Source organism: Mytilus edulis, chromosome 3 (genome assembly GCF_963676685.1).
Source record: "Mytilus edulis chromosome 3, xbMytEdul2.2, whole genome shotgun sequence".
NCBI classification, from domain to species: domain Eukaryota; kingdom Metazoa; phylum Mollusca; class Bivalvia; order Mytilida; family Mytilidae; genus Mytilus; species Mytilus edulis.
The window spans coordinates 26,485,440-26,505,402 of record NC_092346.1 but is presented as its reverse complement, the minus strand read 5'-3'; the positions used below and the strand labels follow the sequence as shown (position 1 = coordinate 26,505,402).

General features: G+C 30.2%; 2 protein-coding genes across 3 annotated transcripts in view; one reads left to right on the top strand and one right to left on the bottom strand.

The window, feature by feature from the left end:
- The window catches only part of LOC139516113 (5'-3' exonuclease PLD3-like), a 16,191-nt gene extending 13,948 nt beyond the window's left edge, over positions 1 to 2,243 (bottom strand). The window contains exons 1-2 of one of the 2 annotated variants that reach the window (XM_071305967.1): positions 1,999 to 2,220; positions 1,298 to 1,357 (exon numbers count right to left, since the gene is read on the bottom strand). Coding sequence is in view for 1 of the 2 variants with exons in the window: in XM_071305965.1 (XP_071162066.1) it covers positions 1,999 to 2,019 (21 nt within the window). In the remaining variant the exon portion in view is untranslated. Of the gene's footprint in view, positions 1 to 1,297; positions 1,358 to 1,998 lie in introns of both variants that reach the window. The other variant, XM_071305965.1, reaches the window with a different exon arrangement.
- LOC139516114 (titin homolog) overlaps positions 1 to 19,963 on the top strand; it is a 22,376-nt gene extending 2,413 nt beyond the window's left edge. The window contains exons 2-11 of the mRNA XM_071305970.1: positions 5,681 to 6,132; positions 6,518 to 6,702; positions 7,333 to 7,363; positions 7,975 to 8,061; positions 8,455 to 8,560; positions 11,502 to 11,532; positions 12,185 to 12,293; positions 14,443 to 14,559; positions 14,935 to 15,000; positions 16,425 to 19,963. Of these exons, the coding sequence (XP_071162071.1) occupies positions 5,730 to 6,132; positions 6,518 to 6,702; positions 7,333 to 7,363; positions 7,975 to 8,061; positions 8,455 to 8,560; positions 11,502 to 11,532; positions 12,185 to 12,293; positions 14,443 to 14,559; positions 14,935 to 15,000; positions 16,425 to 16,627 (1,338 nt within the window). The 5' untranslated portion in view covers positions 5,681 to 5,729 and the 3' untranslated portion in view covers positions 16,628 to 19,963. The remainder of the gene's footprint in view (positions 1 to 5,680; positions 6,133 to 6,517; positions 6,703 to 7,332; positions 7,364 to 7,974; positions 8,062 to 8,454; positions 8,561 to 11,501; positions 11,533 to 12,184; positions 12,294 to 14,442; positions 14,560 to 14,934; positions 15,001 to 16,424) is intronic.

Below are 19,963 nucleotides of genomic sequence, written 5' to 3'. Positions count from 1 at the left end.
AAACATTACATACATATATGTATCTGTCCTAAGTCAGGAATCTGATGTACAGTAGTTGTCGTTTGTTTATGTAATATATATATACGTGTTTCTCGTTTCTCGTTTTGTTTATATAGATTAGACCGTTGGTTTTCCCGTTTGAATGGTTTTACACTAGTAATTTTGGGGCCCTTTATAGCTTGTTGTTCGGTGTGAGCCAAGGCTCTGTGTTGAAGGCCGTACTTTAACCTATAATGGTTTACTTTTTAAATTGTTATTTGTATGGAGAGTTGTCTCATTGGCACTCACACCACATCTTCCTATATCTATCATGCAATTGTTGAGTCCACCCTCCTCAGTAACCATGACTTTTTAACAAATGGAGCAGCATACTGCATAATTGACGGACATGAAAGACATAAAACCAATTTATCCAAATTATCCATATTATCTATCATGATCTATATTGGAATAGATATTTCTAACTTTCTGCAAAAATTCAAATCTCAAATCTTTATTTTTTGTACATGTAAATAAAAAATGTTCTTCGTCATCTATTTTATTTAGACAACATGTACAAAGTTGACATAAGCGTTCTTCTCTTTTTATATTTTTGTATCTACCCCTTTCAATTTCCTAAAAGAAGGCCTCATATCATGCATGCGGAGAAATAAGCAACACAATGAAATGTACATTACCTGTTGAAATTTGCAATTGATGGTGAACAAATATGTTAGAAATGTTATCAACAATAAGAATGAAATATAATGATTTATAGTTTGCAAACCAAAAATATTAACAAGTGAAATATGTTTTTTTTTTATATAAATTGCAATAGAAATAAGTTTAATTTGTCGTATACATTGAAAACAAGAACAGGTTGAATAGGCCATATGAATAATTAATTATAATTTCGGCAATTTCTATTTAAATATTCATGAGGAAAAGTGATATCATGTCAGTGACTGTATATGACATAGAAATATACGGTCAACGCATTTTGACTGCTCTTATAGAACGAGTGCAGTATAAACGTGTATCTGTATCAAGCTATTGGCATATAATATACAAAAATGATATACATGTACCTTTAATTTTTTTTCACATGCACATGTTTGTTTGCACCAAGTGTACCTATCAATTTTCAGAAATCCTCAATTAATTGTCTCTGTACATATCTTAAAGCTTGATTGTTTAAATTTGTGTACTTTAATTCATGTAAATTATGTCGTATAAACACAGTCATTTTAGTCAAAGGGTAAAAATAAACCTAAATGATTTAGAATTCACTGGTAAAAAATGCATTTAAATTTCTTACTGTTATCAGGTTATTAAGAAGGACTTCTTCTTCATAAATTTATTAGCTTCTTGCTTGAACCTTTAACGAAGTTAATGAATTCTTAGTCCTGAATCCTGATTACCAATACCATACAAAAATGTATATTATACATGTACATGTAAATTTCTTGCCGAAATTGAAAATGTTATCAGCATTTAAGAAAAGGTTCCATATTTTTTAATGCTGTAAGTTATTTCATATGTATTCATAATGCAAATAGGTGCTACAATGTAAGAGGAACATATCCTTTAATTGTCAGTTAATTTTCTTGGGTTTTTTTTAAAGATTTATCTTAAATCAAATAAGTCTTATCTGCAAAATAATAGACAATTTAGTATGATATTGATTTATTTCATTACAACCAATGGCAATGTAATAAAAAAATATTCATTTATTTTGATTTCCCTTTGAATAACAAAATACAATGATATTTCCCTTTAAGCCTTTCACATGTTTCATGTACAGATATACATATTTTTAAAAATCTTGAAAAGCTAAAGTTTTCTATTTTCACTCAACATTGCAGCATTCAATTACCACTGCTCATTGCATTGACTAGCAAAATTGCTTGTATTAATTTATAGATTTAATGAATTACCAAATCTTTAAAAAAAAAATTGATTGTAAAGCTAAAAATGAATTGCATCCTTTCCAATTTATTTAAATTTATAAATACTTACTTTATAGTATTCACAAGACATAGCTTCAATTTAGAATCCAATGGTCACTTATGAATTAATGCTTATAGTTGTCACTTTCCAATAATATCCATTTTATATAATTACAAAATAAAGTTTAGTTATTAATTATCAAAATGATACCATTGTGAAAAGGTTATTTGATAAACTGAACTAATGTTAAATGATTTATATAACATGTATAATAATAAAATTGATGACTACTTCAAGTACAGGAAGTTGTTCATAACATTTTCATGACCTTTTTTTTCCTTTTCAAAGGTCAGCACTTACATGAAACTTTTATCACAAAGTCCAAACTTTTTTAATTTGTCATTTATTTAAGTTTTGACTGATCATGTGAAAAATCTAACAGGGTTCAGACTAACAAAATATCATGATTTTTATACGACCGCAAATTTTGAAAAAATTTTCGTCGTATATTGCTATCACGTTGGCGTCGGCGTCGTCGTCGTCCGGCGTCCGAATACTTTTAGTTTTCGCACTCTAACTTTAGTAAAAGTGAATGGAAATCTATGAAATTTTAACACAAGGTTTATGACCACAAAAGGAAGGTTGGTATTGATTTTGGGAGTTTTGGTCCCAACATTTTAGGAATTAGGGGCCGAAAAGGGCCCAAATAAGCATTTTCTTGGTTTTCGCACTATAACTTTAGTTTAAGTTAATAGAAATCTATGAAATTTTGACACAAGGTTTATGACCACAAAAGAACGGTTGGGATTGATTTTGGGAGTTTTGGTCTCAACAGTTTAGGAATTAGGGGCCAAAAAAGGGCCCAAATAAGCATTATTCTTGGTTTTCGCACAATAACATTAGTTTAAGTAAATAGAAATCAATGAAATTTAAACACAATGTTAATGACTACAAAAGGAAGGTTGGTATTGATTTTGGGAGTTTTGGTCCCAACAGTTAAGGAATTAGGGGCCAAAAAGGGACCCAAATAAGCATTTTTCTTGGTTTTCGCACAATAACATTAGTTTAAGTAAATAGAAATCAATGAAATTTAAACACAATGTTAATGACTACAAAAGGAAGGTTGGTATTGATTTTGGGAGTTTTGGTCCCAACAGTTAAGGAATTAGGGGCCAAAAAGGGACCCAAATAAGCATTTTTCTTGGTTTTCGCACCATAACGTTAGTATAAGTAAATAGAAATCTATGAAATTTAAACACAAGGTTTATGACCATAAAAGGAAGGTTGGGTTTGATTTTGGGAGTTTTGGTCCCAACAGAATAAGGGGCCCAAAGGGTCCAAAATTAAACTTTGTTTGATTTCATCAAAATTGAATAATTGGGGTTCTTTGATATGCCGAATCTAACTGTCATGACTGTGTATGTAGATTCTTAACTTTTGGTCTGTTTTCAAATTGGTCTACATTAAGGTCCAAAGGGTCCAAAATTAAACTTAGTTTGATTTTGACAAAAAATCAATCAGTTAGGTTCTTTGATATGCTGAATCTAAAAATGTACTTAGATTCTTGATTATTGGCCCAGTTTTCAAGTTGGTCCAAATCGGGGTCCAAAATTAAACTTTGTTTGATTTCATCAAAAATTGAATAAATGGGGTTCTTTGATATACCAAATCTAACTGTGTATGTAGATTCTTCATTTTTGGTACTGTTTTCAAATTGGTCTACACTAAAGTCCAAAGGGTCCAAAATTAAACTTAGTCTGATTTTAACAAAAATTGAAATCTTGGGGTTCTTTGATATGCTGAATCCAAAAATGTACTTAGATTTTTTATTATGGGCCCAGTTTTCAAGTTGGTCCAAATCAGGATCTAAAATTATTATATTAAGTATTGTAATAGCAAGTCTTTTCAATTGCACAGTATTGCGCAATGGCAAGAAATATCTAATTGCACAATATTGTGAAATAGCAAATTTTTTTTTAATTAGAGTTATCTTTCTTTGTCCAGAATAGTAAGCAAGAAATATCTAATTGCAAAATATTGTGCAATAGCAAGATTTTTTTTTAATTGGAGTTATCTTTCTTTGTCCAGAATCAACTTAAATCTTTGTTATATACAATATACAATGTATATTCACTTTTTACTACCAACTGATAAATTAAAATAATCTTTACCATTCAGTGATAACAAGCAGTTTTTTTACATCTTATTTCCTTAGCTTATCTAAAATGTTTTTAGATAATGTATGTTGGACATTTGCCAGACATGACTATGATGTCATTTTCTATTTTTATTTGCCCATTACTTTATGTAAATAACTTCATTAGAAATTTGCCAATATAAAATGTTGCTGATGAAGTTTTTTTTATTGTTTTATACAATAAACAATGTATATTCACTTTTACTACCAACCAATCTTTACCATTCAGTGATAACAAGCACTTTATTTTACATTTTAATATTTTATGATGTATTTAAAAGAGTAGTTATTGTTGCAAACTCCATTAGAAATTTGAATTGATATCAGTTTTGGAAAAAAGGAAACGGGGATGTGAAAAAAGAGGGGGGGGGGGGGGTTAAATTTTTCTCATTTCAGATTTCATAAATAAAAAGAAAATTTCTTCAAACATTTTTTTGAGAGGATTAATATTCAACAGCATAGTGAATTGCTAAAAGGCAAAAACAAACTTTTAAGTTCATTAGACCACATTCATTCTGTGTCAGAAACCTATGCTGTGCCAACTATTTAATTTTAGATTTAAAAAGTTTGAAGAAGAAATCTTTAATTGTAAAATTTGTAAAATCTTGACATTTGTTTTGTGTAAAAAAAAACCATGTAATGTCAAAAATTTGATCACAATCCAAATTCAGAGCTGTATCACGCTAGAATGTTTTGTCCATACTTGCCCCAACTGTTCAGGGTTCGACCTCTGCGGTCGTATAAAGCTGCGCCCTGCGGAGCACCTGGTTAAAGTTTAAACATTAACATACTTGATTAAATTCTTTTGTTTTTATCATATTTATTTATGGGTGAAATTAATCAAGTTGAATACATTTATATCATAATATGATGTGTATATGAAATATCAACCTTGTTAGCTATAGCCAAAGATTACTATACAGTGCCCTCTTCTCCACCATTGGTTGTGTGGAGAGGAGGGGACTGGATTTTAATCTTAGGGCTAGCACAGATGATAAAATAAATATGCATGATGTACAATGTATGAGCATGTTGAGTAAAATATGTAAACATGTACATACTTTACATTTATGCAGACAAAATAAAAGTTGTTTATTTTCAACACTGTTCTTCACTTTCTTTGTTTCAGATTTCTTGAATTATATATATATATATGTTTTGGGATATATTTTGTATGGCTGTGGTATATTATAACACCAACAACAATTCTAAATTTCATGGTAAAATCAATTCTCAAGTTTCCAAATTTTTAATGTTCAAATCGTAAGAAAAACACATGAACATCTACACTCCACAGGGTCTTGGCTTATAGTTTTACGAGTTTTGTTTTGTGGGTGGGTGAAAATGAAAAATTCATGGTAGTGTAACAGTTCTTTTAATGGAAATATACATTTATACTATACATGTACATGAATATGTAACAAGCACAAATTTACAATTAATCTTGTGGGAAAGAAAAGATTTCTTGTATCAAGTACACACATACATAAATGTATGAAACAAAATCAAAAGCAAAGGAACAGGATGTTTAATATTGTTCAATTTATACTTTAGGATTTTACCGATGTCTATGCTTCAAAGCTGATAGAGCAGGAGTAGAAAGATGGCTGACAATGGAGATTCCGAAAATAAAACAGCTGGTCAAGTAAGCACTGCTGAATCAAACAGCAGTTCAGAAAAGCCAGAACCGTCAGAAGGTAAGACAAATGCTACAGATACGCAACAGGCAAATAATTCAGCGCAAAAAGAATCTGAAACAATTGAAACAGTAAATCAGGATAAACCTGCAGCTAAAAAATCAAAGCAGTCTTCTAAAAAATCAGATAAAGGTTCCAAGAAAAGTGTCAGGTCAGAATGTGATAAAAGTGATACCTCTACCTCTGAACAGGAAAACAGTCCTATGCAATCAAAAGACACAACAGTGCCAAATACCAACCAGGAAACTGCCAGAGAAGAGAATGTGTCAAATAATTCACCAGATCATGCTGAAGAATCAGATGAAGATGGTAAGTTTTATGATCAAAGGATAACAAATGTATAACCCCCCCCCTTTGGTTACTTACGGTCACAACAAATTTATTCAAAAAAAAAATTATATTAAAATCTTTCAATAGGGTTTGCGCTTGAATTTAATCAAAATGTAACTTTAAGATTCAAAAGTTTATTTTAAATCACCATGTTTTTAAAAGAAAAAACATCCAAAAGACTAACAGGTGTTAACAAACACTACTCAAGACACTAAGGACTGAGCTGTACAAACTTCACCAAATATTGCTGGTGCTACTAAAGGGTAGGCAGTCCTGCTCCATTAGGGTAGTCGTAAGCAAGAAAAATGTTAATGTACATAATACATTGTGATGTCTTGTAATAAATATGTTTTTCTATTTATAGATGAAGGAATAGGTCTTGGAGATTGTGCTGATATGGACAGTGACTCAAGAAACAAAATGTTTGAGAAAGGTCTGAACTTTGAAAAAAATGGAAAGAGAAATAGAGCACTGAAATGTTACTTGGCATGTTTAACTGGTTTAAAGCCAGATACAAGGTTTCCATTACTTCCACAATGTCTGAGAAATGTAAGTATTTATGTGTTTTACAAGTTTTTCCACCATTTCTTATTGAGAGCGAATTTTAACGTTTTCCCAGAATTAGTTTTTGTTAACCTGACTTGAAATTTTGCAAAAGGTACTAAAGGTATCTAAAATCTTTGAAAAGAAAAGACATGAGTCATGCAAGTCGCCAGACTTTATAATGAAATAACTTTTTACATACAAAATGTACAATATCTTATTATAATTAACAAAAAGAAGTTAGAAATTTTCTTGTGACTGTAGTTTGCTTCACTTTGAATCAGTTTTTCTATGAATCTTTTAATCTTTGTTCTGATAGAATTGACACTGTGGAATTGGACAATAAATTGAAGGGAAAAAATGGCAAAAAATAAACAGAAATTGGGAAAGGGTTTCTATTTTAAATTAGATAACATACATGTATAACAAATCGAATAAGATAATAAAGATGTAATGACTTAATGAAAAAGGTTTCTTGTAAATATATATATTAGTACATGTACCAGACAAAAAAAAACTGAAAGTCAATGAAATAAACCAGTATATTTTACAAACATGAGAAGAGTTTATGTTGTAATAAATTTTTACCACAATATTTTCAGAATAATTTGACTAACATTATCTTTATTATTTCAGATTGCTGATATATTTTATCACAAAGAAGAATGTATCCTTCCATATTGAGATATAAAGGATCTATAAGAATTTAAAGAAAAGTTGTTAAAGTTCTAAGTATGGTTTGTTAAGAAAGTCATAGCAACCATATGGTTCTAAACACTTGTTGGTACACTGTCATAACTGAACTTGAATTTTGCATCTAGACTGTCTTCATTCAAAGCTTGCATGTGAATGGCACTGAATGCACAGTGCAGTAGTTCAAAGTAGGTCAAGGTCTCAAAATAAAAAAAAAATGGTTAAATATTTTCTTAGTAAATGTGGTTGTTATGGGTGACTTCACATTACACTACCCTTTTTATGAATTTTTGCTTTCAGTGGTTGAGCAAGAGTTCACAGGTACTTTTATTGAATACAAAAATGTACATAATATGCACTGACAGGCAATGTTTTCCCTTCAAAATGCAAAACTATGATAGACAACCTTATGACATGTACAAATGTATTTAGATCTGTGTAGCTTGTGAATCTTTTGTTCATCTGCCTGTACACAGTTTTATGTTCTTGATGATAATGCTTTTTCAATTTAACGAAGAACTATATATATAGCTACATTCTAAATTATCAACACAACTACATACAAATTTCTTAACACATATTCAGATGATAAAGCTGTTCATTTCATTCAGGCAGAAAAAGTATATTATGAAAGTGCTTTGATAGACACCACTGATATACAACATAAACTTGGTGAGTATGATACATAATTCCTACTTTTTAAAAATATACATGTATGTATGTATTTAGATTTAACGATTTTAATCACAACTTTTCTAGACCCATTGTAATTTTGAGTAGCCATATGGTATAAACATTTGTAAAGACTTTTACATGTTAATTGTATTCTGTATGTCCCTTGTTTGTTTGTTTTTTGTCGTCAGATTGCTCTTACATTGATATGTAGACATGTATATATGTACATAATGTTCAATACAAAATGAAAAAAAAAATATACAAAATTATTTAACATAAAAAGAATTGTAGAACACATTATCATGATTATTGAATACAAATTTTTAAGAGCAACATATACCATATAAATGGAGAAAATTTAATTGTTAATTTCTGAGAACAATGTTATAGAGGAAGCACAGTTGAAAGGAGGCACCTTACAACCAAACATGACAACAGACACAGTGAGAGCATCAGAATATGAACATTTGGCTAGACTCTGTTTAGACAGGGAACAGTAAGTGTGACATAGTTATCTTATATTAGACTTTCTTGCAAAGTTTGTTCAGTTTAAAAAATGTAAGCATTTATTGAAAAAGAGAGGCTATAGATACAAAAGGGACACTGGTAGATAACAAACTGACAATGCCATTGCAGTAAACAAAAAAACAATTTAAAGTAGGGATGACAACGAATACTTGAGTACTCAGGTATTTGATAGGAAGGCCGAGCATTCAGTTCTGTTTTAGTACTCAGATACTTGTTTGCCTGTTATACATCTTGAGATTTCTCTTCACATTTCCACTAACTTAAGTTCTGATGAAATATCCCCTTCATAATACTAAATAAAATTAATTAACAACATATATATATATTTCTCTAATTCTTCGTCAATTTATCCCTTTCTGCACCCATTGTATAAAAAAATTTAATCAACGTGTGGTTCGTTTGATCTCAGTACTTCATTGGTTAAAATCCGATTGTGACGTCGAATTTTCTTGCTGTCCTCTGAATTTCCTATTGTGACGACATGAAAAAAGGCGACCATGCCTGACGACGTCACATAGAAAGAACACATCTTTTTGCAGATCATTCGAAAAGAAGGAATAAGTTTGCCTGCATAATGTTAGAAAATCATTAGAGAAACAGATTCCACCACCAAATCTCGTGTAATACGATATTTATCCACTCTCGACAGTTAAATTATCAATTTTAAAGTCCTCGCCGAGGCGGCTCGGACTTTAAAATTGAAAATTTAACTGTCTCGAGTGGATAAATATCGTATTACACTCGATGCAGTGGTGGAATCTATATATATATATAGGCGTAAAAAATAATTTTCACATTTGCAGATATATATATATTCATTAAATAAAATAGTAAAATAAGTAAGTTAACAGTTCCATTCTATCGATTTCATCCTTCCATTGGGACTCTTCAGGATAACTGATGTAGTGTCGCTATAGGCGACGGCGTTAAGGAGGTTTGTGACGTTCCGGTATTGTTCGTTATTAAAAATTCTCTGGATTTAATTTCGATCGGAACGTTGTTATGAAATAACGTTCCATCTCTTTTCTATATGCTTCATCCCGTCTACATTTAAAATTAGGCATTATTTGAAAATGCTTTTTACCACAAGTGTCAAGATGGGCACTTATTGGCAAATTTCTGTATTGTGGGTGTTTTATTTGTTCTTTGTGAACTCGCACCCGTTCACAGAGGCTATTCCCGGTCTGTCCAATATAATTTTCGTGACAACCAGGACATGTGACGCAGTAAATAAGATTTGTTGTCTTACAAGTCATATTGGCGTTCACATGAAATTTCGGTTTCGGTTCGAACCGATGGTTAGTGACTTTGAAATAAAGTCTTGCGGAGATTCAAGATGCGGTGTTTGCGGTCAAGACATAAAATATTTAGAAACGGGTAAAATGAAATCATTTAAAGATGGCAAAAAATTTCATGTGAACGCCAATATGACTTGTAAGACAACAAATCTTATTTACTGCGTCATATGTCCTGGTTGTCACCAAAATTATATTGGACAGACCGGAAATAGCCTCTGTGAACGGGTGCGAGTTCACAAAGAACAAATAAAACACCCACAATACAGAAATTCGCCAATAAGTGCCCATCTTGACACTTGTGGTAAAAAGTATTTTCAAATAATGCCTATTTTTAAATGTAGACGGGATGAAGCATATAGAAAAGAGATGGAACGTTATTTCATAACAACGTTCCGATCGAAATTAAATCCAGAGAATTTTTAATAACGAACAATGCCGGAACGTCACAAACCTCCTTAACGCCGTTGCCTATAGCGACACTACATCAGTTATCCTGAAGAGTCCCAATGGAAGGATGAAATTGATAGAATGGAACTGTTAGCTTACTTATTTTACTATTTTATTTAATGAATAAGGTGTTTGTACAAAGATCAACACTTTCATGAATTAGACATTAACTCATCACAAACCGTAAAAATTTACCTTTGTTTGTTAATCAAGACTTCTACGTAAACATGATTGGTATGAGATGTACATTGAAATTGATTTAATTACTCTGTATTTGAAACTTAACTATAATTGTTTAGTTTACAATTTAAAAGTAGGCCAAAGTACGAGAGCGATATTCAATCCCAAAAGTTGAAAAAAAAACCTGACAACACGAAAAAGCACAAGTAATTTGAAACCCAACATTGTTGTTGCAAATTAATGGACAAGTCATATTGAATTTCATATATTGTCTACTTTGTTGGACTTTCTATGCAAATATTTTTTATTTTATTGGAATTTGGTTCATGAACACGTACATAAACAATAATTGCTATTATGATAGGTTATTTGTAGAAACAGCGGTCGGTAATTCATTGTTTAATTGACACAAAAAACAGAGGATCAAACTATGTTTGTACATGTAGTACCTTTGTCTTTTGTTAATATGTTTATGAAAGGTTATAACAAAAACACTGCATCCCACCTTAAAATCTAAACTTTTGGATAGACGTTTAAGATTCATCTGTGTACTCATGAGTACTCGAGTATCATGAATGAGTATTAAATTTCAGATCTTTTGACATCCCTAATTTCAAGACAAATAATTATTTTCAAAACACAGACTGTGCAATATGAACCCCAACAAAAATTGATAATTAATATATACAGTTGAATATTCTATAACTATATTGGCATAATGAACAATCACCATGAAAATATATATACATGTATGTAAAAAGATGATAAAAGGAAGAGAGAAATGGCTTAAACACCAAAATATCAGTCAATCTTAACCAATTTGTTTTTATATGTATGATAGCTTTAAATCTAAAGAATTCCTAATTCACCCTTCAGACATAACAACTTTTATACTTTAGTACACACTTCAATGATCAGCTGTATTTTCTTCCCACTGTTTCTTTATTATTCTTTTAAAAAATATTTACTTTACTTCTATTTCAGACCACAGCTAGCTTTAGAGTATGCAGGAAAGGTTTGTATTACTTTGATTTTGCTTTTAAAAAAAATGTTTTATTAAGAGATCTTTTGTTTCAAACAAATTTGTAATCAGTCTCAAGTATAAAGCTACATAATATATAATGTCATGAAAATAGGGATTAGGTATTGGTAAGGTTGTTGCTCTCATTAAGTTCTGAATAGAGATGATTTGGTACATATTTTCAGTATAATAATAGGACTTATAAATTACTAGGAATTATTCAGATGTCCAAATGATGTCAATTTAAGCATGTTCACTTTTTCAGATGTCAAAGTTTTGCATGAGAATCAGATTATATTTTTATGCCCCACCTACGATAGTAGAGGGGCATTATGTTTTCTGGTCTGTGCGTCCGTTCGTTCGTCCGTCCGTCCGTCCGTCCGTCCGTTCGTTCGTTCGTCCGTTCGTTCGTCCGTCTGTCCCGCTTCAGGTTAAAGTTTTTGGTCGAGGTAGTTTTTGATGAAGTTGAAGTCCAATCGACTTCAAACTTGGTACACATGTTCCCTATGATATGATCTTTCTAATTTTAATGCCAAATTAGAGATTTTACCCCAATTTCACGGTCCACTGAACATAGAAAATGATAGTGCGAGTGGGGCATTCGTGTACTGAGGACACATTCTTGTTTTAAATGTATTATTTGCAGGCTACAAAGTTACGACAACAAGTGTTGGGTGACAAGGATCCTGTTACTGTAGAAAGTCTAGACTTCTTTGCAACTGTCTATGCCAAGGTTGGAGCTGAACAATACGAAGGTACCTGAATCATACTGATTCAACTATGGTTGGGTTGTTGTCGCTTTGACACATTCCCCATTTCCATTCTCAATTTTATTGCTAATACAAACCTATGCAATATTTATTTCAATAATGAACACTGTTTGAATACAAGAAGCCTCTGTCAAATTTGAATTGAACTGAAAAGTTGGTTGGCACATAACTGGTGATTGGTCTTTGCTGTTATTTAAGCAGTGTTCTCCGCAGGCCGTTTTAGCATCGCAGTACAGGTTATAGGTTAATTGTATAATCAGTTATGAATTCAACAATATAGACACAAAGAATGGGGTGGAATAGAATATTTTATTCATCAAATAAGGGCCTATAGCATACAAACAATATAATACATTTTGTAATAAACAATAACCTATTTAACATAAAGGAAATAGAACATTGCCACGACGCGACAAATTACATTGAAAAAAATAGATTTTTTTTTTTACGCCAAATGTAATGCTTTCCAAAATTTCTGGGGAAAACACTGATTTAAGGTTTCAATTTATATGGTCTTCAATAATGAGACAATGTTTATACCCAAAAAGCTGAACCAATTTGACCACTTGCTTAAAACTATTATAAATCAAGAATATAATTGATAAAATCATATTAGAAGATATTCATTGCATTATTGAAAATTCTGTATAAAATGCTGATACCAATATCAATTTGAAGTAGTTTGAGAAATCACTTTTTTTATCAGCAATATTATATACATTTAAGATAAGAGACACTGTTTATTAATATTCCATGCTCTTTTGGTCTTTTTTTTTTTTAATTTCTGTAATGAAGCTCATAACATATGCTATTAATTATGCCCCACCTACGATAGTAGAGGGGCATTATGTTTTCTGGTCTGTGCGTCCGTTCGTCTGTTCGTTCGTCCGTTCGTTCGTCCGTTCGTTTGTCCGTTCGTCCGTCTGTCCCGCTTCAGGTTAAAGTTTTTGGTCGAGGTAGTTTTTGATGAAGTTGAAGTCCAATCGACTTCAAACTTGGTACACATGTTCCCTATGATATGATCTTTCTAATTTTAATGCCAAATTAGAGATTTTACCCCAATTTTACGGTTCACTGATAGAAAATGATAGTGCAAATTTCAGGTTAAAGTTTTTGGCTTCAGGTTAAAGTTTTTGGTCAAGGTAGTTTTTGATGAAGTTGAAGTCCAATCAACTTGAAACTTAGTATACATGTGCCCTATGATATGATCTTTCTAATTTAAATGCCAAATTAGAGTTTTGACCCCAATTTTACGGTTCACTGAACATAGAAAATGATAGTGCAAATTTCAGGTTAAAGTTTTTGGCTTCAGGTTAAAGTTTTTGGTCAAAGTAGTTTTTGATGAAGTTGAAGTCCAATCAACTTGAAACTTAGTATACATGTGCCCTATGATATGATCTTTCTAATTTAAATGCCAAATTAGAGTTTTGACCCCAATTTTACGGTTCACTGAACATAGAAAATGATAGTGCAAATTTCAGGTTAAAGTTTTTGGCTTCAGGTTAAAGTTTTTGGTCAAGGTAGTTTTTGATGAAGTTTAAGTCCAATCAACTTGAAACTTAGTATACATGTGCCCTATGATATGATCTTTCTAATTTAAATGCCAAATTAGAGTTTTGACCCCAATTTTACGGTTCACTGAACATAGAAAATGATAGTGCAAATTTCAGGTTAAAGTTTTTGGTCAAGGTAGTTTTTGATAAAGTAGAAGTCCAATCAACTTGAAACTTAGTATACATGTTCCCTTTGATAAGATCATTCTAATTTTAATGCCAAATTAGAGAATTTATTCCAATTTCACAGTCCTTTAAACATAGAAAATGATAGTGTGAGTGGGGCATCCGTGTACTGTGGACACATTCTTGTTAAATATGATTTAAGTTTTGAAATTTGTTTTAAATGCTTTTTGTTTATTTTGGAACAGTAATTTTTTCAATAAGGATTTTTCCAATGTGATTGGTCTTTTCCATACTTTTTGTAGTGCTGACTTGATACGAAAAAAATGTGTTACTGTAAAAAATAAGGCGATTAATCTTCTTATTTGATACTAGATACATCATGTATTAATATTTATTTGTGTGTACTGTTGAATTTGATTTTGTAATTGTTGGTTTTCTAATCTTTCTAATAACAGAATCATTAAAGAAGTTTGCTGACAAACCAGATGATATTGATGATGCTGAGGGATCAGCACAGACAGAAGATGGGGAACAGAAGGAACCAGTTTCTATTCTCAGAAAACGTAAAATTAGTAAGTATATGTTGATATTTATGATGAAATCTATGGTCTGACTTTTCAAATCAATAAAAGTGTAAAAAAACAATGGATTTAATTTTAAAATGTGACAAAGTTTGTATATTTTGTTTACAAAACTTTAAATTGTAGAAAAAACTGATGATTTCCTATCCCAGGAAAGGACGAAATTAGCTGTATTTGGCAAAACGTTCCAAATTTTGGTCACTATTGCTCTTCAACTTAATATTTAATTTGGCATTCAGTAGAGCCTAAGAATTTAATATTTTTTTGTTATATCATACAAGAAAAACAGGTTTTATGCATCAAAGTAAAGTATTTATGTTTATAGATTTCAAATTTCCTTGATACAATGAATTTGTTTATTTCCAGGTGAAAAAGAAAAGAAAGTGCACTTTGATGAATCACAGCTTCAAAGCAATATACAAATACAGCATGGTATGTATGTTATGTTTTGTCATGTACCCATGTTTTGTCATGTACCCATGTTTTGTCATGTACCCATGTTTTGTCATGTACCCAGGTTTTACCTTCACACATTACTTTCGAGATACTATGGATTCTTTTATATTTGTTGGATATCAATTTACATGGATTTCGTTGGAACAGGGGAGCCATGAATTTAAATGTTCAATGAATTGCAAATTTTCTAAAGGAATATATGCAGACTTTAACAAAACAACAGAATTAGTTATCCACGAAAATGCAAGTTTTCTTCAATCTATGAAAATTGGTACCCACGAAAATGAATGAATTCACAGTAGGCAAAGGGGAGGTTTGTTATGCCGATCAGGCTATCTTGACATTATATTGTTTGTCTATCTTTGCTTATAAACTCTTTAGAAGTCAGGTTATTAGTTTAAACAAATTTTATTATACGAAGTGACAGCAGTAGTCAACCAAACCTCTTTTTAAATCATACATGCACTTTTGAAAGTAAGTGATGCAAAATTTTAGGGAACTTTTGTGATTTAATTAATGACATTTAAATATGCATACAGGTGTAAATATTTCTTGTCTTATCAAAGTACAGTGTTCATGTTATGGGCAGTCCACAGAATCCATATCAGAATTACTATGTAATCATTTTTTCAGGTCAAATTCATTACATTTTTAATTCCTAGTCAATTAATTACCTTCATTACCTTAAGAAACAAAGTCTAAAAAGATTAAAAACAAAATCGAAAAAATGTTGCATGCTCAAATTATTTTCGAAAACTCTGTCTATGTATATGTTTTGCGATTTGCTATTTTGTCAACCTTAAGGAGGCTTGCGGGTATAAGATTTTTAGAAAAAAAATAAACTTTTATTTTACATTATAAATTTTATTAATTACCTTTAGTAGTTGTTACTTTATCATATGGTACAAAAATCATTCCAAAAAATTAATTCGTGTTGACCCCAGGTGACTTTTAAAATGTCGATTTAATTGAAAAAGCTCTAAATTATCTCCCTTTGGTGCAAAAATGCCATTTTTTGGCATTAAAATTGAAATATCTTTTTTAACTCATCGGTGACCTATATTTTTTATTGTTGTTTTCGAATAAGCTGTACATACACTAAATAATTATAAAATTTAAGCGATTTCTGTAATTAAGTTCTTTTTTTATTTCGATATTACCGCTATTTCTCCTATTAGTTCAATAGAAAAAAAGGACATTAACAAAAATGTATGCTTCTTTCGAAGGCAGATTGTGAGCGTAAATGAACGGTGACCCCATTTTTTTATTTTATTTTTTTATTAAGGATAAGATAAAGTTCATTTATAGAAAAATATAGGGAAATCCTATATTAAATAAAAAATTTCATTTAGACCCGCGAGCCCCCTTAAATAGTTATGTATTATACTTTTCTATTTCAGAGGAGAAGTTTGCCAAGACTGTATTATGGGCGTTACTAGTTGTGTGTTGTATACTGCTGATTATCCTAGGATTGTACCTGTATTGTAACCTGGTTGGATCAAATGCATGTACTAAATTAAAATCTGATCTACACTATGGATATATGAGACTGAAATACTGGTATTATCAGTACCAGGCAGGACCCAATGCTAAATTTATGTAATTGTATTGAAGATGTTCAATTGTTTTACATTCATCACATTTATGAACCAACTTTTAAATTTTAATGGAGGGCTTTGGTTTTTAGCTTCCATGTCCGAAATTTGTTTTGCAAGTACAATTTTAAATCATTATTTGAGTGTGAAAATGACATTTGATTTCTTGAATTATATTTTTTGAATTTTTTTTCTATATTTTATGGACTAACTGAATATTCACTAGGGGAGACAACTTTTCTTTAAAGTTAAAAAGTTGATTCGTAACTTTCAACAAGCAATCAACTGCCTGTTCACATTGAGCAAAACATTTGAAGCAAAAATTCACTCACAATCTCCAAGTAATATGGACGCATGTTGTCAATTATAATGTGTTGCACGAACTGGATCAACTTTTTCTGAAGATTCAATTATGCAATGTTAGATTAAAGAGACAAATGTCTCCGCTTATTGTGGACACACTTGTAAAACACTTGACTCGAGGTCTTTTCCATGAAAATTAATGTCATGAATGTGGGAGAATAAAAAGGAAAAAGGGAAGTTTTATTCATGGACACAGGTTGGGTGTCAATGTGATTGCATGTACATGTGTATTTGATGTTTGCAAAATTACATGCATGAAGAAAGTATGTATGTTGTTGAAAGGAGTTTGAAAGTGTCTTCCTACCCACCCCATCCATTGAAATGGAATAACCCTAAGCTACTGCTATGTAAAATAAGGTGGTGTTGTATGATTATCCTACTTTTCTTATATACTATTGTATCTCAGGGCTTTGTATTCTCATATCTATAAAAGAGGGAATTATGTTGCTGATGATGTTGGCTCACACGGCCCTTCAACTTGTATACTATTTGTATATCTTTTGATGCCATATTGTTATTCAGTCTTTTTAGGTTTTGAATAGTATTTTATAACCAAATGAGACCTTTTAGTATAAGCCAGGTACAATGTATGATCAAATTTGAAAAAAGTATCCCATACAAATTTGTAATTTACTGGCACAAATTGAACAAGTATTTATGCATTTAGAAATGGTTAATTTCCTTTTCTATGGAATCTGTACATTATGTATAGTGTGAATGTTTTATTTATTTATTTATTTTGGTAATACTTTCCATGGATTGGGAAAAATTATATTTTATGGATATCACATAAATAAATACAAATAAATAAGTGTGTCTCCATTTTGTATATATGTTTGTCAGACATATTTCAACAGAAATGTTGTTTTTTTTTTCGATAAGGCAATATACATGTATATGCAAGTTATTTTTTAGAATCAATATGTTTTACACTAATTTTTAGCCCATTTTTAACTTTATTAACTGAATACTACACACCATTTTGAATATTTGTGTTTTTCAATATTATTATTTGACCATATGTAAATAAAAAGCTAAATCCTGCATTTGGATTTTCTTGGGTCTGTTTAATTTCATATTATTGATTAAAAATATATGTTACTCAACGTTTTTACCTGTTTAAGAATAATTTTTTTGTGAATCAAATCAATAAATCAAATGATATACCTTTTGTTTAATTAAATGTTAACATTTTTTTTCCTTTAAATGCACAAGTCATGCATTATTCACCTTTAGCTAAGGGGTTAAATTGAAGTTCAGATGAATACAGTTGAGGTCTAATTATTCACTTGTGAGTGAATATTTCATCCTGAATGTTTCTTAGCTTAATTTGAAAAAATTGAACCGTACTGTTTGCCTAAAGAAAATTATTATTTCACTTTCTTTTAATGATTGAACAAAAATAATACTTTAGATTTTTTATATATCTCCTAGCTAGTGCCCTTCTAAATTGTTTGTGTCTTCCAATTATCTGCAATATTAATTTTACTTTGAATGACTGGAAACCTAAATTAATTCACTTGAAATCATGTAGACTTATAAAATAATGTTTGATCATGTAAATCATGAATCACCTACTACTGAAGTCATCCATGAAAGATGGAATTTGAAAAATATTTCCCCAATGGATTCTTAAAAAAAGTGAAAGAATTTTAAAAACAAAGGAAATGAAAATTTTGTTGATTGAGCGGTAAAATCAAAAGTCAAAATTAACCAACTCATGGGTTGAATTTCGTAAAAAGGAACTCACTAATTTACAAAGCACGGAAAATGAAAAGTCTGTGGGTATGGCCTGAAAATTATTAGTCAAAATTAAAAAGAAAAAAAAGACTGATTTTTAAAGAATTGAAATGGTTACTATTTCAATTTTTTTTTTTAAACTTTTAATTATGTTATGTAGATTGTAGTGTTGTTTATTAATACTTTGATTTAATATTTTTTCTTCGTATATTTACAAAAACCAAACCCAATACATTTTTGTCATTAATGGTTTGCATTTATAGATATCTATTGTAATAATATACACTTTATAATTGTTTTGTTTGAAATGTTTTATGGAATCGTTAGTTGCTAATTATAATAATTCATTTGAGTTTAAATGATTTATGAACAAAATATCTTTAATTATTATACTTTTGTGATATTATATGATTTATAAACGAAATATATTCATTTTAGTAGACTCAACGCGCTTCTGGTGTAAATATAAAATTTTAATCCTGGTATCTATGATGAGTTTATTTATTATACCTTTGTGATATCATATATAAGGTATAATTTCTACTATCCAATTTAGGAGGTGAGTAAAACATGAGAAAGATGAAAACAATATTTGGAAAATACTGAACATGTTTAAGAAAGGGAAATATGCCAAAAGTTACAAATTTCACTTTTGTAGTTAAGACTTTATTTGATATAATAGAACATGAACATTTCCACTAAAATGTTGAAAAATTGTGAAAATATATTACAAGGAAAAGAAATCAGCAAACCTTTTTTCCCCCTTAAATTTGAACAACTGTACAATTGATTGAAGATGACCATTAAATGCTAGTGTACATTTGGCAAATATTAGTATAAATCTTTATTTACCAAATGCTTCAAACCAGTGGTAGTTTTCACTAAAAATCAATACAATCAATATTAGTTATAAGTTTTTTTGTGATTTACATTGTACTCTTAAAAGTGTTTTGTTGTCTGATTTTAATCTGTAATTCTAAGTTGAATTTTTAAACCATCTGGATGTCTAACAGCTATTTATTGCAGTTAATCTTCTTTTAGTTTAAAAAAACTCACATATGTCAATTTAAATTAAAGACAATGTTATCTTTTAATTCCTTCTGCTGTTTGTTTGTCATAATTTCAGAAATCAGAATGTACCTCATACTAATCATGCTAATAAGAAAGTGATTTTTATATTTCATGGAAGCTGGTCTTCTATATGTTTGTAGATGATTAATAAAACTATTATAATTATATCA